The following is a 24,006-nucleotide window of genomic DNA, read 5'->3' on the forward strand; positions in this document are numbered from 1 at the left end:
CAGGGCAGAAATTTGACAAACTGACTTGTTGGAAAGGTGGCATTCTATTAAGGTGCCACATTGAAAGTCACTGAGCTCTCTATGGAGATTGCATGGCTGTGTGCTCGATTTTATACACCTGTCAGCAATGGGTGTGCCTATTTACCCACTAATTTGAAAGGGTGTCCACATACTTTTGTATATATAGTGTAGGTGGGAGAGCATACAGGCAGTCACAAATGTTGGCTATTAGTGCGTAATTTGCCTAAATAGATAATGGAAACACTTTAAGCACATTTTTCTGTCGACATTCTAGCTTTTTGAGAACTTTTTTTGTGTGTGACTTAATTTCTCCAGCTGTTTTTATCGACACAAGACATACCAATGGAAACGATCCTTAGCAGGCAATTGTCGGGTGGATTTTTCTTTTGTCAAACATTCTTTATTCCAACAAATTATGATGGAAACTGAGTTTATCAAAAATTATATTTGCAGAAGGTATGCAGGGCACGTGATGTCATCACGTAACTATAAAGCTCCACTGCACATTTCATTCTAAATGCCTACTTCTTGCTAAATATATTTTTCAACTATAAACTATTTCTTTGCAGGACCAGGCTTATCCTGACTTAAAAGAATGCTTGAATTGTTCTGCCTTGCTTTTCGTGATGCAAGTTTCACACAGCATGCATGTACCGTGGTGATACGTTGGAACATGCAAATTATATGGCAGATGTTAGTTAATTATTGCATTCTATCCATGCTGGCTATTGCGGGATACCGGAGACATTAACACAATAATGGACTAAAGGAGCCTATGAGCCAATGTATACTTGATCTGAAAATGTGGTCGAAAGCGACGTATAGATGATGGTGTGAGGCAAACGCGGAGCCTACCAAGGCACGCAGAAGCCAAATTGAGCTCTGTACCACCTCTCCGTGGACCTCTCAAATGTTGTAACAATGTAGAGGGCTTCGCGTAGCTCCGCATTGCCATGATTTGATGGCGGGAGATCCTGTATGAACACAAACTCACTTCCTTCACAACAGCTCTGCACTGTTCAACGAAGCGCAAGAAGTATGAATACCCTGATTTCTGCAGAGTCATTCAAGCCTATTTTCCCTCTCCTCGACGCCTCTCTTCGATTACCTTTGACCTGTTTCTAAAGGAGGACGGAGGAGTTGATATAATCTAACTGAGAAAAGACCTAGGTTTTGCGAAAGTTGTTTGTGTGTGACGTCATTACGCACAGCTGTTTTTACAGCGTAGTAAAACGCAGCGTAGTAGGCAATTGTCAATGCTAACTTGCTAAATGTTAATGGAAATACCTCGTGTTGAATGTGGCGATCATACGAGGTTCTATGCTATACGAACATTTTACCTCCTGTGTTTTCCGCAGCAGTCTCTGTAGCCTATCATTCTCTTGGTACTCCGCCATAGGTTTCTCAACTGCCCCGAAAATCTTGACAGCAGTAGCCATTAAACGCTCATTTAAAAACACACGCAGCAACTGTAGTTGAGACATTTTCAGTCGACTAAGAGTTGGGTAATCAGTGAGTATGGCTACGTCAAGGAAATAATGGTGGTCACAAACAACAAACCCGCTCCAAATGTTATTTCAAGGATGGAAGCGAGCATTCCACTCCCTCCGATTTTTTTGTCCATATATTGTCAGTGAACTAAGCAGACCAGACACAGCTGCCATAGCATTGGTGCCTGTGGGAGAGACACCCCTTAAACAGTGCTGAGTCTTTGTACTGAATTTAGACAAACTGTTCTAGTAACTACAGGGTCTTGAAACTGGCTTCGAATGATTCCTGTGGCCCTGGGGGTTTCATCAGGCAGTTCAGGTAAGACTGCACAAAGCCAATACCTCTCTGGAGAACTGCCCTGCTGAAATCCATGGTTTCTGGTCTGGCGGTGGTTGTTGCTGTTCCCGGTGTTTGGTGGCTCCGTACTCTACAGTCTCCTCGTTGGGGATTAGCATCAGCCTCACCATGTTGTAGTGGCACATCACTCCTGGGGTCATCCTGGTCATCTTGTTCAGGTGGGTGGTGGTGTTGTTTTGGGGGGTCTGTGATCCTGCAGAGGAAGGAAGGACAAACCTCAGAGCAGGGAGACACACCTGGAAGCCCGTGACCCATAGGTCAATGGGGGGGGGGACTCTCCTGTGGTCTGCTCGCTCCAGGTGTAGGTTGGTGTCTTTGGTCCTTCCTCCGCTCTTCTGGTTCTGGAAGAGATGCTGTCTGGTCTGCTCTGAGTGGTTGGCGGTCAGCTGGTCCTGGTCTGGTTGGTGTCGGTGGCCTGAGGAGGGCAGATGGGTACAAAAAAAGGGCAGAGGAGGGCTGCAGGCCAAGGGTAGAGGGAGAAATGGCTTGACCCTGACAGCACTCTACTCGCCTCAAGGCCTGCAGTCCGTCGTCTCCTCCTCAGGCAGCTGGTCCATTGCTGGTTCCGGATGCCGGGGGGTTCCGGGTGGTCAGTGGACTGGCGAGTCAGGTCGGGCCACGGTCAAGCCACTGTTACCCTTTCGCTTCCCCAGTCCTTCAGGTGTTCTCTGCCTTTTCCGCTTGACCAGAAAGGCAGCGCCAGCCGAGGGCAAGCCACTGTTACTGTTGCTGCCTCCTGGTCAGTCCAAAGAAAAGGATAGAATAGAGAGAGTAGAGAAAGGGACAGAACCCCAGAAAATCTCCACCATGCAGGGTTGTGCGTAATGAAGAGAAACCAGAGTTGTCTTTTCACTAAAGAAATGCGTATTGTATCCCTATCATCACGTTTCATTTTTTGGCTGAAATGACGTGGAAACATCGTTGATTCAACCAGTTTTTGCCAGTGGGTTATGACTGAATCTAGCCAGTAGATGCATATTAGTACATACGCTAATATGCGAAATATATTTAAAAAAATATTTGGAATGTAGGCCCATGTCTTTTTTTTTTTTTTACCCCTTTTTCTCCCCAATATCGTGGTATCCAATTGGTAGTGACAGTCTTGTCTCATCACTGCAACTCCCATACGGACTCGGGAGAGGCCAAGGTCGAGAGCCGTGCGTCCTCCAAAACACAACCAAGCCGCTTCTTGACACAATGCCCACTTAACCCGGAAGCCAGCCGCACCAATGTGTCGGAGGAAACACCATACACCTGTCAAACCGTGTCAGCGTGCACTGCGCCAGGCCCGCCACAGGAGTCGCTAGTGCTCAATGGGACAAGGACATTCCTGCCGGCCAAACCCAATTGTGCGCCGCCCCATGGGTCTCCCGGTCGCGGCCGGTTGCGACAGAGCCTGGACTCGAACCCAGAATCTCTAGTGGCACAGCTAGCACTGCGATGCAATGCCTTAGACCACTGCGCCACTCGGGAGGCCATGGTACATGTCTTAACTTAGTTTGAGAAAAGCTAAGGGATTGGTCAAAAGATGTCTGAGTCAGATTTTATGTGCCCATTTATACCGCTGTAAATCCACTCCACAGTCATCTATGAACTTGAATCTTGTCATCACTATCATGGACATACCTAACATGAACCACACTGAATTTATATATGAATATATATATAAAAAAACAAGGAAACTAGTAACAATTCATTGTTTGCATGTAACGCTAATGCTCAAAATAATTTCCTCGTGAACCTCACTTCAGATTCTCTCCAAATGTTGTATTTAGACTCATTATATCCATCTTTAATGGTTTTGAAAAACAATTGTTGCTGCATTCAAATATGCCCACACTGTACCTATAGATGCACGTTGGCACATATGCTAATGCTAGAAATACTCTCATGAACCAGAAGTCAGATTGACTTTATTTTATAAAGACTCAATGAATTCAACCTCTAATGAATTTGAGAATGATTAGTTGGTATATAAATTTGGTATATAAACCTTATGTATATTTCATGAGAACCAACCTTAGGTGGCACCAGACCAGTTGGTGGCACTATAGATGTCATTGGCATCAGTGGCACCATAGGATACTAGAGCAATAACTATTGATGAAATGGACTTTGTCTCTTGCAAATTAATGTTCGATTTAAATTATGAAGACAAATAGTGTGACATATCTTGACATTAGTATATCTGTATAATCACATATTGTTGCCATAGATTTAAGTGATAAAAGTGAAAACTAACTTTGCCACTCAGGAACATTCACTGTCTCCTTGGTAAGCAACTGCAACCACTGGGTACAGACGTCAGTTCAATGTCTAGTTTAATTTACGTTTGGTTGAGTTGTCAACTAACGTGAAATCAACAAATATTGTCACCATGTCATTGGATTTAGGATAAAGGTTATGTAAAAAAAATAATCCCTTACGTTGATGACTTATTGCAAATCCAATCAGTTTTCCATGTTGATTCAACCTGTTTTTGCCCAGTGGGCAGTGTAGATTTGGTGTTGTAAGTCAGGAGTTCCCAAAACTTTTCACTCAGGCCCCTCTTCCAGGATTGGGAAACATACCCATACAATGATGCGGTCACCACCATGCTTGAAAATGAGGAGGCAGTTACTCAGTAATAGGTTTTGTTAGATTTTCCACAAACGTAAGGCTTTGCATTTAGTACAAAAAGTTGATTCCTTTGTCGTGTTTTCTTGCAGTATAACTTTTTAATGCCTTGTTGCATACAGGATGCACATTTTTAAATATATATTTGTATTCTTCTTTTCCCTGTCATTTAGGTCATTATTGTGGAATAACTATAATGTTTTTGATCCATCCTCATTTGTCTCCCATCACAGCCATTGAAATCTGTAGCTGTTTTAAAACCACCAATTACCTCATGGTGACATCCCTGAGTAGTTTCCTTCCTGTCCTGCAGCTCAGTTCAGAAGTACGACTGTATCTTTGTTGCGTCTGGGTGGTTTAATACACCATCCACACCATAATTATTAACTTGACCATGCTTAAAGAGATATTCAATGTCTAATTTGTTAATGTTACCCATCTACCAATCACTGCCCTTTATGAGGCTTTATGAGCTCCCTGGTCTTTGTAGTTGAGTACCTTACAGATGTTATATGTATGGGGGACAGAGGAAGGGGTAGTCATTCAAAAATCATGTCAATCCCTATTATATCACACAGAATGAGTCCATGTAACTTAAATATGTGATTTGTTGAACCAAATTTGATCCCTGAGCTAATTTAGGCTTGCCTAAATAAAGGAGGTGAATACTTATGCAATTACATTATTTTAGTTATTTAATTTGTAAACATTTGTAGAATCTTCTTTTCACTTTGACATTATGGACTATGTTGTGTGGATCAATGAAAAAAAAAAAAATCACAATTAAATCCATTTAAATCCCACTTTGTAACACAACAAAATGTGAAAAGAATCCAAGGGGGGTGAATACTTATGATACTTAGTGTATATTACTGTAAAACCAGGGTCCAGTCTACTGACTATAGTCCCTAAAATACTAAAGGGTTGAGGCTCCTGCACCAGAGAGAAGCTGAGTGAAGTCCCAGGTCAGTTCTTCTCTGTGGGCTTTCATCAAGCAGGAGCATCACTGTCTATTATGTACCTTTTTTCCTGATCAATTATAGTTTAGGGATTCCCTTTAGTGAGACTTCACATTGGTATGAAACAAATGCATTAAACCACATGTCATCTATAAAATACTAAAGGCACGAAAACAAACATATATTTATATGGTATCTATAACTCCCTGTCATAGTGATTTGCTGGTGGCAAAATAATGATATTGTTCTCTGATTACGTGTATTGTTTGTGCTTTTCCAGAGGAGGAAGTACAGGCTGAGGCTGTTGAAGAGGTGGCTGCAGAACCTAAAGTTATATTGACAATTCACTGTGAATGATTTAAAGTCAAAACTATCACCGTTACTGGTTCTACTATTACTTGTTCTACTATTGCTGATGTGGTACGTGCTGCAATACATGGCCACATAATGAAAGACAAGTGTAATTTGGATCGGTCAACAGGTAGGGGAAAAAAACACCAAAGACTAAATAAACATTCATATTTTACATTATGAGATCAAACGTTGTACTTCAGCAAGGTCATACTCCTGTCAATGTCAACGCCTTGGTATTAAGATGTCAACAAATTTTTATATTTGATCGTTGTCTTCACAGCACCATGCAGGTTCTGCCCTGACGGATGGTTCAGCTACCAGTCCAAGTGTTTCATGTTTGTGAACACTCCTCTGTCTTGCTGACTAAACTCAACTCCATGGTGACGGAAGTTTCTGATGAACTCCATCAACTACATTGATTCTCCCAAAGTCAAAACTTTAAAAAAAAATGTGTAGCAGGAAGATCGGAATGCTGTGAACCAAGAGGTTGTGAGTTCAAATTCTAGGTGAGGACATAATTCTAATTACTGTATAAATGAACATCCACAATGTAATCATGTGTGTCAAATGTGTAAGTTGAAAACATTGTATGTTAAAAGCACTGTGTGTGTGTGGGTGTCCCTAACCTTGCCAACAGACAAAGAGCTGTAAATAAATCAGTGGTACACCAATTAGGGCCTTGTTGGCTCGGCCACAGTAACAATGGGTGGTGTGTAAATACATGTTTTTTTTGAGGGGACAACATTTCTTTGGAACCATCAGGTGGCCACCAACATGGCAACCATGTTCTGTGTGATGTTGATGGAATATTCTCCTAACCCTCAGAAAACTGGATACGTGAATGTTCTTGCAACGTTCCCAGGAAACGTGTCTAGAACATTACTATTGAATATTCTGAGAACATGGTAACCATATTCTGGGTAAGTTCTGTTTGAATGGTCTCTTGGAAACAGTCCTTGCACATCACTGGAACATTCTATGAAAACGTTAAGGGAATGTACTCTAAAGTTGTGGGAACGTTTGTTAGCTGGGTATTTCCTTGTTGAGATTCAATTGGCACATGCATTTGCTCTAAGTTGCCATCTTAGAGCAACAGCAATGAGCAAACAGTTGGTTGTATTTGACTAACGTTTATTGAAAAAGTATAGATTTCAGGAAACAAAGAAGTACAGAGGACAAACATAGGTACAAGGCAAGCGTTTCATAATTAAAAAATTTTCTTTTAAGTATTGACCTCAGGCTAATCGACGTAGTCGGAGCTGAATTCCACAAAGCCTGGTCTCTGCTCAACTCCGTTGTTGGAGTTCATCAGAAACTTCATTCACCATGGAGTTGAGTTTAGTCATCTATACAGTCGTATGAAAAAGTTTGGGCACCCCTGACAATTTCCAAGATTTCCATTTATAAATAATTGGGTGTTTGGATCAGCAATTTCATTTTGATCAATCAAATAACTGATGGACACAGTAATATTTCAGTAGTGAAATTAGGTTTACTGGATTAACAGAAAATGTGCAATATGCATCAAAACAAAATTAGACAGGTGCATAAATTTGGGCACCCCAATAGAAAAATCACATCAATATTTAGTAGAGCCTCCTTTTGCTAAAATAACAGCCTCTAGACGCTTCCCATAGCCTCTAATGAGTGTCTGGATTCTGAATGAAGGTATTTTGGACCATTCCTCCTTACAAAACATCTCCAGTTAGGTTTGATGGTTGCCGAGCATGGATAGCCCGCTTCAAATCATCCCACAGATTCTCAATGATATTCAGGTCTGGGGACTGGGATGGCCATTCCAGAACATTGTACGTGTTCCTCTGCATAAATGCCCAGGTAGATTTTGAGCAGTGTTGTGGGTCGTTGTCTTGTTGAAATATCCAGCACCGGCGTAACTTCAACTTTGTGACTGATTCTTCAACATTATTCCAAAGAATCTGCTGATATTGAGTGGAATCCATGCGACCCTCAACTTTAACAAGATTCCCAGTACCGGCACTTGCCACACAGCATGATGGAACCCCCACCAAATTTTACTGTGGGTAGCAAGTGTTTTTCTTGGAACGCTGTGTTCTTTTGCTGCCATGCATAACGTCCCTTGTTATGACCAAATAACTCAATCTTTGTTTCATCCACAGCACCTTATTCCAAAATGAAGCTGGCTTGTCCAAATGTGCGTTTGCATACATCAAGCGACTCTGTTTGTGGCGTGTGTGCAGAAAAGGCTTCTTCCGCATCACTCTCCCATACAGCTTCTCCTTGTGCAAAGTGCGCTGAATTGTTGAACGATGCACAGTGACACCATCTGCAGCAAGATGATGTTGTAGGTCTTTGGAGGTGGTCTGTGGGCTGTTTTTTACCGTTCTCACCATCCTTCGCCTTTGCCTCTCCGATATTTTACTTGGCCTGCCACTTCTGGCCTTAACAAGAACTGTGCCTGTGGTCTTCCATTTCCTCACTATGTTCCTCACAGTGGACACTGACAGCTTAAATCTCTGCGATAGCTTTTTGTAGCCTTCCTCTAAACCATAATGTTGAACAATCTTTGTTTTCAGGTCATTTGAGAGTTGTTTTGAGGCCCCCATGTTGCCACTCTTCAGAGGAGAGTCAAAGAGAACAACAACTTGCAATTGGCCACCTTAAATACCCTTTCTCGTGATTGGATGCACTTGTCTATGAAGTTCAAGACTTAATGAGCTCACCAAACCAATTGTGTGTTCCAATTATTCAGTGCTAAGTAGTTACAGGTATTCAAATCAACAGAATGACAAGGGTGCCCACATTTTTGCGTAGCCTATTTTTCACATCTGATTTAATTTCATACAACTTAATATTGCTACATTAAAAATCTTTGTCTGGACAATACCCCAGTACTCAGCTTTTATTAGAAAATTAATGGCATGCCACTGTGATCATTTTCTGTGACGACAGAGTAAATTATTATGCAGCCTCAGAGGGGTGCCCAAACTTTTTCATGCGACTGTATAATGCACTTCCCAATTTAATTAGTGTCTGAGCGCTTGACATTAATATGATAGCAAATTGTGGACTTTCAAAATGTCTGTGTTTTTGTTGTTGTTGGTATTTACTGAAATATGCACTGAGGGTGCTCAACCTTTTTTTCATGTGCAGGCCTAGTGCATGTGTGTGTGTGTGTGCACACACACGTCTCTCATCTCCCCCTCTCCTTTCAGTAACACTGCAACGAACTGTGCGCCAGCCTGACCTTCGCCGGCTCCTCGTCTGAATATTGTTACCTGCAACAGATAACAAGAACAGCCAACAGAGCCACCGCCTGGATCGCTGGATTCGACCTCGGGGTGAGAGAAAGGGTCCCCTGACAACGTGGCGTGAGCTGAACGTTTTTGACCCAGAGTTTTTCACTCGGGTCACATGCAAAAATAGTTCCGATATTTTACTCATGCAGCTAAGCATGATATCAGGTCTGTTAGTGGTAAGAGACAGTAGTGCAGCTGTAAGTAGCCTACTGGTTAAGAACGGACAGTTAAGAGCGTTTGGCCAGTAACAGCAACTGAAAGGTAGCTGGTTCGAAACCCCGAGCTGACTAAGTGAAAAATATGCCATTGTGCATTTGAGCAAGGCACTTAACCCTAATTGCTCCTGTAAGTCATCTTCTAAATGACAAAAAAAAAAAGTGGGTCGACCGTTCAGGAATTTACTACCACAGCACTGCAACTACTTTATTTATTTAACCTTTATTTATGTTACCTGAAAATGAATGGCAGGTAGCCTGGTCCCAGAACTGTATGACAGATTAAAATATGGCAGATAAAATGACTAAGATGACACATTTTTGTTTTTCCTTTTGTAGTGGTCCAGGGCTGGAGGAACCTCGCACGTGGCACACAATACCCATTCATTTGTGCATGTTAGACCATAAAATGCTTCACAATGTTGACTATCTGGTTAGCAACACACAATTCAGTGCATGAAGATTTCTAACTGCTTTGAACATTTGCATTCTTTTACTGTATAATACTTTAAATAAGTGTTCACCAACAGGTTAAATATGTTGTAATTTCTAATAAAAATCGATTTCTATATACTTAAACTGGTATTATTGTTTTCAAGTAAAAAAAACGTTTTACTGTGTATGTATGTATATATATATATATATATTCATGGAATGTTTTTACAGCCTTATTTGGATAAGAGGGTTTGGTGTGATGGTGTACAAAAAAAAAGACTGACCATATTCTATATCTATGGTAAAAACAATAAGCATATGTACTAGAAATGAACAATATGAATAAAGTTTCTCTCAAGATCTTGAGACTAATACAACCTCATAGTTTGTCTGAGGTTAAGAGTACTCCAGTGCTAAATCCTGTATTCAAGTTGATAACCAACAACCATAATAAAAACCATGATTTACTAAATTATTAAACAATGATTATGCAAACCATAGGCATAATTCCTACTGTCAGAGAATACACCAAATCCAATTAGTGCTCAAAGATTTGACTTGGAGTAATGCGCCTTCTAGTCTCCACGCGGTAGGTGGCGCTTTCTAGCTTTTTGCCTATCTAAAATCTAACCGGATGCGCTCGCAAGAACACAGTTACCAAAGATGGCGAAACATTGATAACAAAAAGCAATATATTCTTTACAAATAGTATTATTTCGTGAATAAGCTGCTGGAAAAAACGTTTAGAATCTTCATAGATTAAGTAGTTGTGCTCGGTTAGAAAAAAAACAAGGGTTTACAATGTCAGAGATGAGTGTTTTGCATCAACGGTTAAGCTCCATCATGGACATTCTAGCCTCCGCTGCCGTGACAGAGATTTGCAAATTAGTAGAGGATTGCTGTGGAGCGTTAAGTGTAGAAGTCTTTCAAGGCAAAGAGCAAATCAAAATGCTAGAGAAGCAACTCAGCCTGACTGAGTCGAGGTACAGGTCGGTGAGTGGCATAGAAGGGCAGACGCTTGTTACCTGTGGTTCATCGAGAACCAACAGTCCTTCGGGCAATTCCCCCGCGGCTGATGCTGAAGACGAAGGTGGGCTATCGATTTGTAACTGTCTTCAGGGTTGCTAGTTTATACAACGGGTGTGTATAATCCTGAATGCTGATTGGTTAAAACCGCATTCCAGCCGGTGTCTATTTAAGCAATAAGACCAGAGAGCTTCGGCTAAGGGCTGTTTTTCGACGCAACACGGAGTGCCTGGATATAGCCCTTAGCCGTGGTATATTGGGCATATACCACAAACCCCTGAGGTGCCTTATTGCTATTATAAACTGGTTACCAACGTAATTAGAGCAGTAACAATACATGTTGTCATACCTATGGTATACTGTCTGATATATCACGGCTGTCAGCCAATCAGCATTCAGGGCTTGAACCACCCAGTTTATAATCCACATGTTGCCACCGGCTAAATCTATGATGTTAAAATGCCTATTTACTCTGTTCCATCTGACTGCACAATCCACTGTCTCATCAGCCCAGCCAGGCAATTTATAAACTTGATCTCCACTATAAAAAGCATCTAGACATTATCTCACATTTCTTTTAGACTAACATTTCGTTTTGAACAGCGGAGATTTGTATATACCTTGCTGTCTGTCTCCGACATTTGCAAAATTGTTTCAATATTCAAATTCGATCTCCTGCTGTTCCATAGTAATGAACGTGTCGGGATGAGACAGACAGGCAGGCAGTGTTTCTCAGCCAGTCGAAATCATGAATCAGCTGGCATCATTTTTCAGGATATATACAAAAAAATATCAATTGAAAAAATATAAAATGAAACAAGGGCAGCTAGTTTGCAGTCTTTCCAGCTTCAGTTTGCAGTGATTGTGTTTGCTGTGTTGTTGGCTAGCATCTCTGAACAAGTGTCTTGACAAGTGAGCATATTTTCTATGCGAGGCGAAATTGCGCCTCATTAGCTAATTATTATGGATGTATCCAAAATAAATGTCACAGGAAAAGAGCTTAAACAAATGCAAATGCGGCTACTTTATTGTTAATCTGGCTGCACTTTTTGATGTGACTGTAAATTAGCCTTAGTTGGTTAGCTAGCAAGTAAGGGATAAGAACATTAAATAACAGTCATGGAGGATATATTGGCACGGTTTGCAACACCCGTGCCAATATATCCTCCAAACACTGGCTTTGAGGGCATTATCACTTAAATGACTACTGAAAACTAGCTTCAGGAGCAAGAGAGGAGTTGCCACCTTTATCCAATAGGTGTCTCCATAATAACGATCTAAATCCAATTTCTTTACCTTGTTCTCTGCATTTTGCCCTTTGTTATTGGTTCATGATAGTGAATGGTTCAAATGCATGTTGTTTTTTCAGAACATTCTTGTAAAATGGTATTAATACAAGGCACATTGCTCTAAAATAATTGTATTTTCAACTAGAGTATAGAAATCCAAAAGCTCCAACAGTTTGCTTTTTGTCTTTTCATAAAAAATGTTAATTCATGTGTGGCTGCAGACTTCCATCCCTCTGAACAGTCAGTAATGTTAATAGGTACCTCTCTGTCCTCACCTCGGCTCCACTACACAGTTCTCTCTCTCCTCTGACTTTCTGGCCAATGCTAGCTAGGTTGTGACATACAGGGCTCGAGACTGACTTTTTTCTTCACCGTCCCAGAATTGTCCCGAAGTGCAATTTAAATCGTCCCAAACGGATTATTTTTTTCATATGCCGACATGGGGCTACTCTAGGACCAAGGTCGTTCACAATGATTTAATTGGCTGCCGTGACTTTACTTTAATTAATCTGATGACTGTTATTTATCAATTCAACTAACTATGTTTAATTGTTACCCGATTTTAAATTATTCATGTAACAATTAACTCATTGGGATTTGGGGCACCACGAGAGCGGTTGTTTAAAGACTTACCATCTCCTGAATGAAACTCTAAAGGTCTTTACCTATCACATCCATAAAACAGTCAACGTATTAATCATAACCTCATATCATTTCACAATTCTGAACAGTTGTAACCTCCTGCATCTGCATAAAACCCAGCCTTACTTATGATTCAGTACTGCACAAATTGGTTTAATTATGTATTTACTAAGTAACTAAATGGTAACACAGGATAAACATACACACTTAATACATTAAAATAGGTCCCTAGCGGACTGACGCAATATAGCGGTTTGTTACAAAGGAGATTGGGAGGGCGAGAGAGAGGGACAGAGACATAATACATTGGTACATTTAGAAACTACTCTCACAGTTATCATATACTTTGCGCATGAACCGCCACCTGTTTGGAGTAATAAATCGTGAATGTATTTATGTGTAAATGTCTTGGTTTTTCGTGGATTTCTGTCGGAACCAGGCCTTCTTGGAAAGGGTGTTGGGCATTTGTGCGGCACTCTTGTCAGGCTCTGATTGTCCAAAAGGAGTCCCCACCTGTCTCTTCTACTGTTATTCTTCCAATCGCTCTGGAAGATGATTCTTTGAAGATAGGCTAGCCAGCCGTGTCGATGGTTCCCATGGTGGTGAAGAGAGTAGCGTATTACGGTGATTTGAGAAGAGTAGTAGAATGGTCCCACATTAGTTCACTTTTCTAGATACTTTACTTAGGACAGCTAATCAGCCATACCAGTGATTGTCCGGGAGGTGATGTTATTGTCTCTGCCTCGTGTTGAGATTTCCGAGTTCGAACCACTTTGGAGGTGAGCTGCAGCTAAACCCCTCTCTGGTCTGATATGTTAATTCTTAACCCCTCATTTTATACAGTTCTTCAAAAGGGGCAGTTCATGTGCCTGACACGCTCTCTGACCTCACTCAAGGGGCGGTGACTACTCACTTGTACAAAGTTATAGAAACAATTTTCCTCTTATAGTTTCTAAGATCACATCCCTCTCTTAAAAACCTCTTAAGGATCCACCCCTTTTTAATTTTTTTTATTCTAAAATGACATACCCAAATCTAACTGCCTGTAGCTCAGGACCTGAAGGAAGGATATGCATATTCTTGATACCATTTAAAAGGAAACACTTTGAAGTTTGTGTAAATGTGAAATTTATGTAGGAGAATAACACATTAGATCCTGTAAAAGATAATACAAAGAAAACAACATTTTTTTTATCATCTTTGAAATTCAAGAGAAAGGCCACAATGTATTATTCCAGTTTAGGCGCAATTTAGATTTTGACCACTAGATGGCAGCAGTATATGTGAAACGTTTTAGACTGATTTAATGAACCATTGCATTTCTGTTAAAAATGTTTTATCAAGTCTGCTCAAATGTGCCTAATTGGTTTATTGATACATTTTCAAGTCCATAACTGTGCACTCGCCTCAAACAATAGCATGGTATTATTTCACTGTAATAGCTACTGTAAATTGGACAGTGCTGTTAGATTAACAAGAATTTAAGATTTCTGCCCATATCAGATACGTCTATGTCCTGAACATAATGTCCTAAAACATAATCAAAACCTATTTCACTGTCACTGTGTCCGTTTCCATCTTGTCCAGCTGTGTCTGTAACATTTCACGTAAACCCTGTCTTTTGTCTGCATCGAAGTATGGGTCCTTGTACCTAGCATCAAGCATGGTGGCGACACAGTAAAGAGGCTCACAGAGAATGCCACCGAATCGCTTGTTCATAGCCTCTTGTAGAGTACTTTTGCAAGTTTTAACCCCTTGGTCTGTGTCGGCAGTTTTGTTGAACAGGAGTTTTTTATTTCACCTTTTATTTAACCAGGTAAGCTAGTTGAGAACAAGTTCTCATTTACAACTGCGACCTGGCCAAGATAAAGCAAAGCAGTACGACACAAACAACAACACAGAGTTACACATGGAATAAACAAGCGTACAGTCAATAACACAATAAAAAAGAGGAAAAAAGAGTCTATATACAGTGTATGCAAATGGCGTGAGAAGGTAGGGCAATAAATAGGCCATAGTAGCGAAATAATTACAATTTAGCAAATGAACACTGGAGTGATAGATGAGCAGATGGTGATGTGCAAGTAGAAATACTGGTGTGCAGAAAAGTAAATAAAAACAGTATGGGAATGAGGTAGGTAGATTGGGTGGGCTATTTACAGATGGGCTATGTACAGCTGCAGCAATCGGTTAGCTGCTCAGATAGCTGTTGTTTAAAGTTAGTGCGGGAAATATAAGTCTCCAGCTTCAGCGATTTTTGCAATTCGTTCCAGTCATTGGCAGCAGAGAACTGGAAGGAAAGGCGGCCAAAGGAGGTGTTTGCTTTGGCGATGACCAGTGAGATATACCTGCTGGAGCGCGTGCTACGGGTGGGTGTTGTTATCGTGACCAGTGAGCTGAGATAAAGCGGAGCTTTACCTAGCATAGACTTTTATAGATGACCTGGAGCCAGTGGGTCTGGCGACGAATATGTAGCGAGGGCCAGCCGACTAGAGCATACAGTAGTGGGTGGTATAAGGGGCTTTGGTGACAAAACGGATGGCACTGTGATAGACTGCATCCAGTTTGCTGAGTAGAGTATTGGAAGATATTTTGTAAATGACATCGTCGAGGATCGGTAGGATAGTCAGTTTTACGAGGGAATGTTTGGCGGCGTGAGTGAAGGAGTCTTTGTTGCGAAATTGGAAGCCAGTTCTAGATTTAATTTTGGATTGGAGATGTTTAATATGAGTCTGGAAGGAGAGTTTACAGTAAAGGTTGACCGATTATGAACTAGCTAGCCATTTCACATTGGTTACACAAGCCTAATCTCGGGAGTTGTTAGGCTTGAAGTCATAAACGGCTCAATGCTTGAAGCACAGGGAAGAGCTGCTGGCAAACGCACGAAAGTGCTGTTTGAATGAATGCTTACGAGTCTGCTGCTGCCTGCCACTGCTCAGTCAGACTGCTCTATCAAATATCAAATCATAGACTTAAATTCAAGCCTTATGTCATTAATATGGTCTAATCCGGAAACGATCACTTCGAAAACAAGACATTTATTCTTTCAGTGAAATATGGAACCGTTCCGTATTTTATCTAACGGGTGGCATCCATAAGTCTAAATATACCTGTTACATTGCACAACCTTCAATGTTATGTCATAATTACGTAAAATTCTGGCAAATTAGTTCGCAACGAGCCAGGCGGCCCAAACTGTTGCATATACCCTGACTCTGCATGCAATTAACGAAAGAGAAGTGACACAATTTCCCTAGTTTAATATTGCCTGCTAACCTGGATTTCTTTTAACTAAATATGCATGTTTAAAAAAATATACCTCTGTGTATTGATTTTAAGAAAGGCATTGATGTTAATGGTTAGGTACATTCGTGCAACGATTGTGCTATTTTCGCAAATGAGCTTTTGATAAATCATCCCCCGTTTGGCGAAGTTGGTCTTCACACAGTTCGCAACGAGCCAGGCGGCCCAAACTGCTGCATATAGCCTGACTCTGTTGCACAGAACGCAAGAGAAGTGACACAATTTCCCTAGTTAAAAGAAATTAATGTTTGCAGGCAATATTAACTAAATATGCAGGTTTAAAAATATATACTTGTGTATTGATTTTAAGAAAGGCGTGGATGTTTATGGTTAGGTACACATTGGTGCAACGACAGTGCTTTTTTCATGAATGCTCTTGTTAAATAACCGTTTGGCGAAGTAGGCTATGATTCAATGATAAATTAACAGGCACCGCATCGATTATATGCAACGCAGGACAAGCTAGATAAACTAGTAATATCATCAACCATGTGTAGTTAACTAGTGATTATGTTAAGATTGTTTTTTTATAAGATACGTTTAATGCTAGGTAGCACCTTACCTTGGCTCCTTGCTGCACTCGCATAACAGATAGTCAGCCTGCCACGCAGTCTCCTCGTGGACTGCAATGTAATCGGCCATGATCGGTGTCCAAAAATGCAGATTACCGATTGTTATGATAACTTGAAATCGGCCCTAATTAATCGGCCATTCCGATTAATCGGTCGACCTCTAGTTTACATTCTAGACAGACACCTAGGTATTTGTAGTTGTCCACTTATTCTAAGTCAGAGCCGTCCAGAGTAGTGATGCTAGTTGGGTGGGCGGGTGCGGGCAGCGAACGGTTGAAAAGCATGCATTTGGTTTTAAGAGCAGTTGGAGGCCACGGAAGGAGTGCTGTATGGCATTGAAGCTTGTTTGGACGTTAGTTAACACAGTGTCCAAAGAAGGGCCAGATGTATACAGAATGGTGTCGTCTGCGTAGAGGTGGATCAGGGAATCACCTGCAGCAAGAGCGACATCTTTGATATATACAGAGAAAAGTCGGCCTTAGAATTGACCCGTGGTACCCCCATAGAAACTGCCAGAGCTACTCAATGCCATGACAGAGGGTATCACGTCTGCTGCAGCCGCAGTTGATGAGCTTATTTCTCGAGTCAGTTGTTCGAAATGGAGCTAGGAGTGTGTTCATGTTTCCAAGTTTCAAACGCCATTGAAATGGCAGCAGTGGTATGACTACCAGCACATTCTTTTGCATGCAATACGACTTTCCTCAGTACAAAATCCTCGTCAACCCACTGTGCTGCCAGACGCCGCTGGTCCAAACGCCATTCGTGAAGCTAATAACAGTGACGCCAATAGCAAGTAGCTCATGGATGTGCGTTTCAACAATACTGTGCAACTCCGGTATGGCAACTTCTGAAAAATAGCGCCTACTTGGTAGTGTGTACCGGGGCTCGAGGTGCTCGACCATTCGGTGAAAGCAAACATCATCCACGGCAGAGAACGGTTGATTGTCAAGGGCAATGAATTCCATTATCTTGGCGTTAATGGATTTCGCCTTTGAGTTGTTGCCCTGAAATTTTCTTACTCTTTCAAATGATTGCTCAAACTTGTTTAGTTGTTGGAAGTGTGTGCTTAGTATTTTTCTGCTTTTGTTCTGTGTACGTTTATATAGGTATCTACGTACGTTTATATAGGTATGCACGTCAGCTTTGACATCAGTTTTGCACATCGGCGTTAAACTAGACATCGTGCCGATGCCGATTTTGGCATTTTTAGCTAATATTGGCCAATTCCTGTATTCCTAATTATCCCAACTGACAAATTAGATTGAAATACTGTTCCTTTTTAAAATATTTTGTCAGTAGGCTAGCTAATGCTATAGCAGGTCGAAATGAATGGGTTGATTTAGCATTAGCTAGCCTAGCATTCTGACGAGAAACTCAGTTTCATTAAAAACTAGCAGTATTTCAATCTTCTCGATTTGTCATTTGGGTTGGAACTGGTTCATGGAACAGAACCGAGAAATAAAACTTTTTCAAGGAAAAGAACCGGGATTGAAAGTGATGTATACTGTTCCGGAACTCAACCATTATTTTAAACCAGGCATGTTTTTCTAGGAACACAAAAAACGCAACAAGACGCCTATGCAAAGCCCTTACACTGTCACTCAAACTTCTTCCATTGTCTGCCTGCAAGCTGAAAATCTTTGCCTCCCCCTCTCCCCTCCGAAGCATAGGCTACTGTAGGCCAGGGTTTCCCACACTCAGTCCTTCTCCACCCTCTCGCTCTCTGTCGCATCTCGCGCAATACCCTCGTCTGTCCATCACGCGGTAACTAGCTTGCCTGCTCAATAGAAACCTGCTCTATCCGCACTGTTGGGGAAGTCATTTACAGGTCAAAAAAGGAACAATATGAACGCTAATTTTTTTGGTTTGAACCGGTTCAGAACTTTATTTTGCTGGGAGAAACAGTGAGACGGAACGAAAAAATAGTAGTTCTGTTCAGAACAAAACGATTGGAGAATAATTCCGGTTCCAACCCCTGGTTAGGATAATTAGGAGTACGTTTTCCGAGCCATATCTCGCGTCGGCTGTCCTGATCGTGGCATAGCACTGTTCTGACTAGAGAGAGAAGTAGTGAATGTCTAGGATTCTTATGGCAAGCAAGCTCCATCTGGTCCGCCACACTAGGACTGTGAAATGAGCAACATTAACAATGGGTAACAATAGTGGAATCAAATGTTCGCCTCCAAATTAAAAGACCTGTATTGAAAACAATTAATTAAATGTGCTGAACAAAGTTGGAATGTCATTAAATTAATTTGTCTTTTGTTGAAATTATGTATTTGACAACAGAAAAAATCTGTTAATCTCACTCTGGATGCATTTGACTGCATGATGGCATAGGGGCATACACTGTACTAGTGCCTCCTCTGTCATACAGTTGCAGGCCTGTATGAGCTGCTGCAGTTGCAGGCCCGTATGAGCTGCTGCAGTTGCAGGCCCGTATGAGCTGCTGCAGTTGCAGGCCCGTATGAGCTGCTGCAGTTGTAGGCCCGTATGAGCTGCTGCAGTTGTAGGCCCGTATGAGCTGCTGCAGTTGTAGGCCCGTATGAGCTGCTGCAGTTGCAGGCCCATATGAGCTGCTGTCCTTCAACTGCAGACCACTGATGGAAAGCTACCTCCCTATAGCCTGAATACTAGTAATGGGGGGGGGGGAATTGATACAATTACACATGGGTATACTAGTTTTGACAGATATTGTAAAGTTTTGACACTTGCAATATTGTTGCGCCAGTTGGCTGTACCTGCACCAGTATTTTTCCTTCATAGCTTGTTCTCCATCTTTTTAAGTAGGGAGCCAATTTGTTTTCAGCACTTTTATTTCCCTGACTGATCCAAACTTGTTTTCTCATGGCTCTCTCTTGTCCCTTGCAGTAGACATATGGTGAGCAATATGTTTCGACCGTAATAGTCACAGTATTGAATCGCAATACATATAGAATCGTGAGAATCAAATGACATATCGTATAGGCACCTAAGTATTGTGATCGTATCGTGAGTTCTCTGGAAATTCCCAGCTCTACTGACTACCCAGCCACATTGTTTCGGCCAAACCCCACACCCACTAGTATTTCTTCTCCACGATGAGTAGGGATTTGCTTTGGTCCCAGAAACCGATGGGTTGGGCCAGATGGGGCCTACTTGAATCATGAATCACAACATTGGCTTTGATTCTCTGATTGGTTAGAGACGATCCAGTCACTGATGAATGTGTTTTGTACAACGCCCCCTCATTTTAACATTAGCACTAACAAATTCTAGGATGTCAGTTGCAGATAGAATGTGTGGAGCTGTCGATAAAGCAGTGGAATTAAATTCAGGTTTGAGACGTCAGGCAAACCTCTCCTGATATTTGACTGGAAATGCCTGTGGTTTGATCGGGAGTTTGGGCTTTGTCCACTCTAGGATTCTAACTCTACAATCAATAGTGCAGGTTTCATATAGCGAGAGAAATTAAGAAATAATTTGCAGTCAATATTAATTTTTAATGTGAATAGAATAAACAATATAAAATCCATGTTTATTAAGTACAACCTCTGTAGACATTCTCTCGTGGACAGACTACGTAAACATAAATGGTACAGTAGATGTGTCTTCGTACTATGGCCACTGATAGCTAACGAGCAGCAATATTTCCGGTGCTTGGATTTTTCCTCTGTTTTTTTTTGACAAATCACGATTTCACAGGTGGATAGCGTCTTTAGAATTTCGGGAGGGGACGTTCTGCCCGTATCTTGCAAAGAGAGAGGTTGGAGCTCCTCGTTCTTGTTCCGCTCCTTGTTCTAGTATCTCTTCTCTTAACACGTATGGACCTAGAACTTTATTGAGCAGCTGACCAATTACGCAAGACTTGAGTTCTGGGTTAACAGAGATTACTGAAGACAAAGTTGCTCGCAGTACTACCCTTGTGTTTTTTTATGGACCATTAGTGTTGTTTAGACCAGCAATGAGCTATACCCCCTCCATTATAATCATTAGTCAGATTGCGGTTGTTGGTCAAAATGATTGACTATTATATACGTAAACTGTTTGGGCCAATCAACAACAGCACAGATGAGTGCAAAATCTTGAACATAGGCTGTCTTAAACCCCATTTATCTTATGTCAGATCATCAGTACCTAGCTCATCAGCTTCTAACTTCTAACTCATTTTTTCTCCTTCCCTTCAGATTTCCAGCAGTTCATTGTCTCTGAAGAGGAGTTTCCCCCTGAGCAGCAGCATTATAAGCAGGAGTGGAGCCCCAGTCTGGGGAAATATAATTGGAACCCCATACAGATTAAAGAGGAACAGGAGGAATTCAGTGTCATCCAGGAGGAGGAAGACTCTGTATTCACTCCTGCCTGGGTGAAAAGTGACTATGATCAGTACCCAACTCAGTCCTCACAAACCCAAAGTGAAGAATACAAAGACAGAATGGCCTCAACAGAACAGATCAAAACAGAACCTAAGGAAGATGATTCCTCAGAGACAACCAGTGACTCTCATCCCCAGTGCAAATTAAAGAAGACATGGACAGAAAAAGGACAAAGCTCGAATGGTAGAAAATCCATGGATCTGAAATCACCAGTGGAAAGGAGACACACAGAAGAGAAATCATTTTGCTGTAGTGATTGTGGTGAATGTTTTTCTCAGATGGGAACACTGGATTCTCATATGAGGACCCACACACGGGATAAATCGTATCACTGTCAGGATTGTGACAAAGTATTCACTCGGATTGACTGCTTCAAATTGCACAGGAAGGCCCACACAGGAGAGAAACCGCACCGCTGTGGTGAATGTGGCAAATGTTTTTCTCAAGTTGGGTATCTGAACTATCACATAAAGACTCACACAGGGGAGAAACCTCATCGCTGTCATGATTGTGGCAAATGTTTCTTTCGAGTTGGTGAGCTGACACTTCATAAGAGGATTCACACAGGCGAGAAACCACATCGCTGCCAGGTCTGTGGCAAATGTTTTGCTCGTCCTAGTAATCTGAGTTCTCACATTAGGATTCACACAGGGGAGAAATCTTATAGCTGTCATTACTGTGGCAAATATTTTCGTCATAAAGGTAATCTGACAACACATATGAGGATTCACACGAGGAAAATCACATCATTGTCGCTATAGTAGCAGATCTTTCAGCACTGGCGGTAGTCACATGAGTTCATGAGGATAATCACATGAACGATAAACTATATTGCTGTCAGGATTGTTGTAAATATGAAACTAATTGTTTGAATCTGAATTGACTGGGGAGACGGAGAGGAAGCAACCACATTACTGCCATGACTAGAAAATATTTCATGACTGCCTTTGTTTGACATTGTGTATGAGCCATTCACACGGGAGGAATCTTACAAGCGTCTGTCAAATGCTTAAGTGCCAAAAGTGCATTGAATTGTCATCAGAATAGACACTGAAAAGAAACTATTTAGGTTAAGTCATGATTGCTTCAAAACAAAGCAATGCTTAAGCGGACACATGGACATCAGTCAGACGATTGAGTCACATTTTGTAACTTCCACCTGTGAGTGGAGATATGGTTCTTGGGTGAATAATATACTCTTGTCTTTTGCTTTTTGTAATACTACAAATAGTTACTATTGTTCATAGTTTTATACTTGATTACATTGTATAGTCATCTTTAACTTTCCATGTGAACCCTGCACAATATCTGTCAAATAATTAATCCAACGATAGTGATACGATTATTTTGATCTGATAAAGCCTACGTTGATGCAAGCTGTAACCGAACCTAGCTCAAACGGTCACTTGAACTGGTCCAATTGAATCCATTAGAAACCATTCGATTCCAGTTCAGCCCACGAGACACCAGTAACCATTCTATACCTGAACTAACTGGAATTTCCCCTAGGGAATTGATGCATTGTTTATGTACGCATGTATGATACCTACTTAAGTGTGTTATTGTGTGTTTTGCCCCCTATATAATACTGTCTTCCTTGTATGTCATGATAAAACATTTTATGGAAAAGTTATAGAATGATTTCTTGAAAAGAGTGGGAGCCCTGTTAAAAAGACCAAAAATTACTTACATGCTGACCAGACCGGACACGTCGCGTGCGTGAGCGTCGCAAAATAAATTTAGAAATCCATGTTATTCAATTATTGCACCCACACTGCTTGCACGCGCCAACGAGCGTCTGCGACGCCAAGGGCTAAAATAGAAGTCGTTCCTATTTCTGATGCAGATCGCGCTGAAAGTCATCTCATTGGTTTATAGAAGCAGGTACCCATGTGCCATCTCCTCATTGGTTATACCCACGTGGGTGACTGGAAGACGAACTTTGTTGCCATGGTAATACAATGAAAGTTTAGATGCGATCACCATATAAGTTCAAAGATGAAAAAGCCTGGAAGGAGGAGAGATGACTAGAAACGATTCGGTTGGCCGTTTTATGTGTGGATTAATTGTCGGAGTAGAGGTCATTGTGCATTTCAGGTAAAATAACAACTCAATGTTTATATCCCAGGACAAATTAGCTAGCAACAGCAAGCTAGCTAAATAGGACAAATTAACTTTAGCTAGCAAGTGCAAGCTAGCTAGCTAAATTGCCATACATGTTTAATGCTTTTTGACCTGTCCCCAAATTAATGTCATTGGTTCAGAGTTTGTTTTGATATTTTAACCTGCGTGTCGTGATCGCGTTTGGTGTGGGGGGGAAAAATAAATGTATGCAAGTTAGCGCACGATTGCGCACGAGCGCAGCCGGTTTGGGTTCCGTGTTAGAGGTCCATGTGTTTTATGACTAGTATAAGATATGTTGATAATACAATCATTTTAGCCTTTATTATTAATTTTACAGTTTCACGTGACATGACTAACTTTGAAATAATTACACTTGACCTGGAAGCGCTTCATTACTCTTGTTGGCTTCACAGGTGACAACACGAGCTAGCTATAGGCGTTATCTGAAAAATGTCTAAATTGGAGTTGAGTGATTTTTAACCAACGATGTTGATTCATGCCTAGGCTTTTTTTTATGCCTAGGCTACATCTAGCAAGCTTACGCTGGGTCACTAGCAACCCGCCTCTGCATCATTTATAGCCTGAACAGCCGCTAGTGGTCGCTGCAAGGTTATTTTAGTTTTGTGATTTAATATTAGTTTTTTATTTTGATTAGAAATTCAGTTTAGTTAGAGTTAGTTTTTAGACTTGATTTGCTAGTTAAATTTTTGGGGGGAGTTTTGATAGAAATGTTTATTTTGTTTTTATATTTAGTTTGTGTTAGGGACAGAAAGTAGCCTATGTGTGGGAGGCTAGGAGACATTTGTTGTTGGCCCATAGTTTGTTTTCTTAGGATGTCACTTCTTGCCACTGGGTGCTGTACTACATAAGGTGATGGGCCTGGACCATAGACAACATCTCTGTGTCACGATGGCATCTGTGAGAGAATGTGCAGTGCCTTTGAGGCCATCTCATCTTAAAAAGTCCATTTTC

At 41.2% G+C, this 24,006-nt stretch overlaps 1 protein-coding gene and 1 long non-coding RNA gene across 2 annotated transcripts; both read left to right on the forward strand.

Annotated features, from left to right (window-relative positions):
- The first annotated feature begins 4,047 nt into the window (after positions 1 to 4,047).
- Positions 4,048 to 9,864, forward strand: LOC139532228 (uncharacterized). Its single transcript, XR_011666524.1, has 2 exons — positions 4,048 to 9,118; positions 9,631 to 9,864. It is a non-coding gene; the product is annotated as an uncharacterized lncRNA (long non-coding RNA).
- Positions 9,865 to 10,379: 515 nt separating this feature from the next.
- On the forward strand, positions 10,380 to 21,821 carry LOC139532229 (zinc finger protein 514-like). Its single transcript, XM_071329591.1, has 2 exons — positions 10,380 to 10,816; positions 20,725 to 21,821. Exons 1-2 carry the CDS (start codon positions 10,528 to 10,530, stop codon positions 21,669 to 21,671), a joined length of 1,236 nt encoding a protein of 411 aa, XP_071185692.1. The 5' UTR covers positions 10,380 to 10,527; the 3' UTR covers positions 21,672 to 21,821.
- Positions 21,822 to 24,006: the final 2,185 nt, after the last annotated feature.

Source organism: Salvelinus alpinus, chromosome 10, assembly GCF_045679555.1.
Source record: "Salvelinus alpinus chromosome 10, SLU_Salpinus.1, whole genome shotgun sequence".
Taxonomy (NCBI): Eukaryota; Metazoa; Chordata; class Actinopteri; order Salmoniformes; family Salmonidae; genus Salvelinus; species Salvelinus alpinus.

Excerpts from the sequence above, each read along its gene's own strand:
- LOC139532229 (XM_071329591.1), top strand. The coding sequence starts at position 10,528 with ATGTCAGAGATGAGTGTTTTGCATCAACGGTTAAGCTCCATCATGGAC. Across the intron at positions 10,817-20,724 it reads GGCTGATGCTGAAGACGAAG|ATTTCCAGCAGTTCATTGTC; the intron begins GTGGGCTATCGA and ends CCTTCCCTTCAG.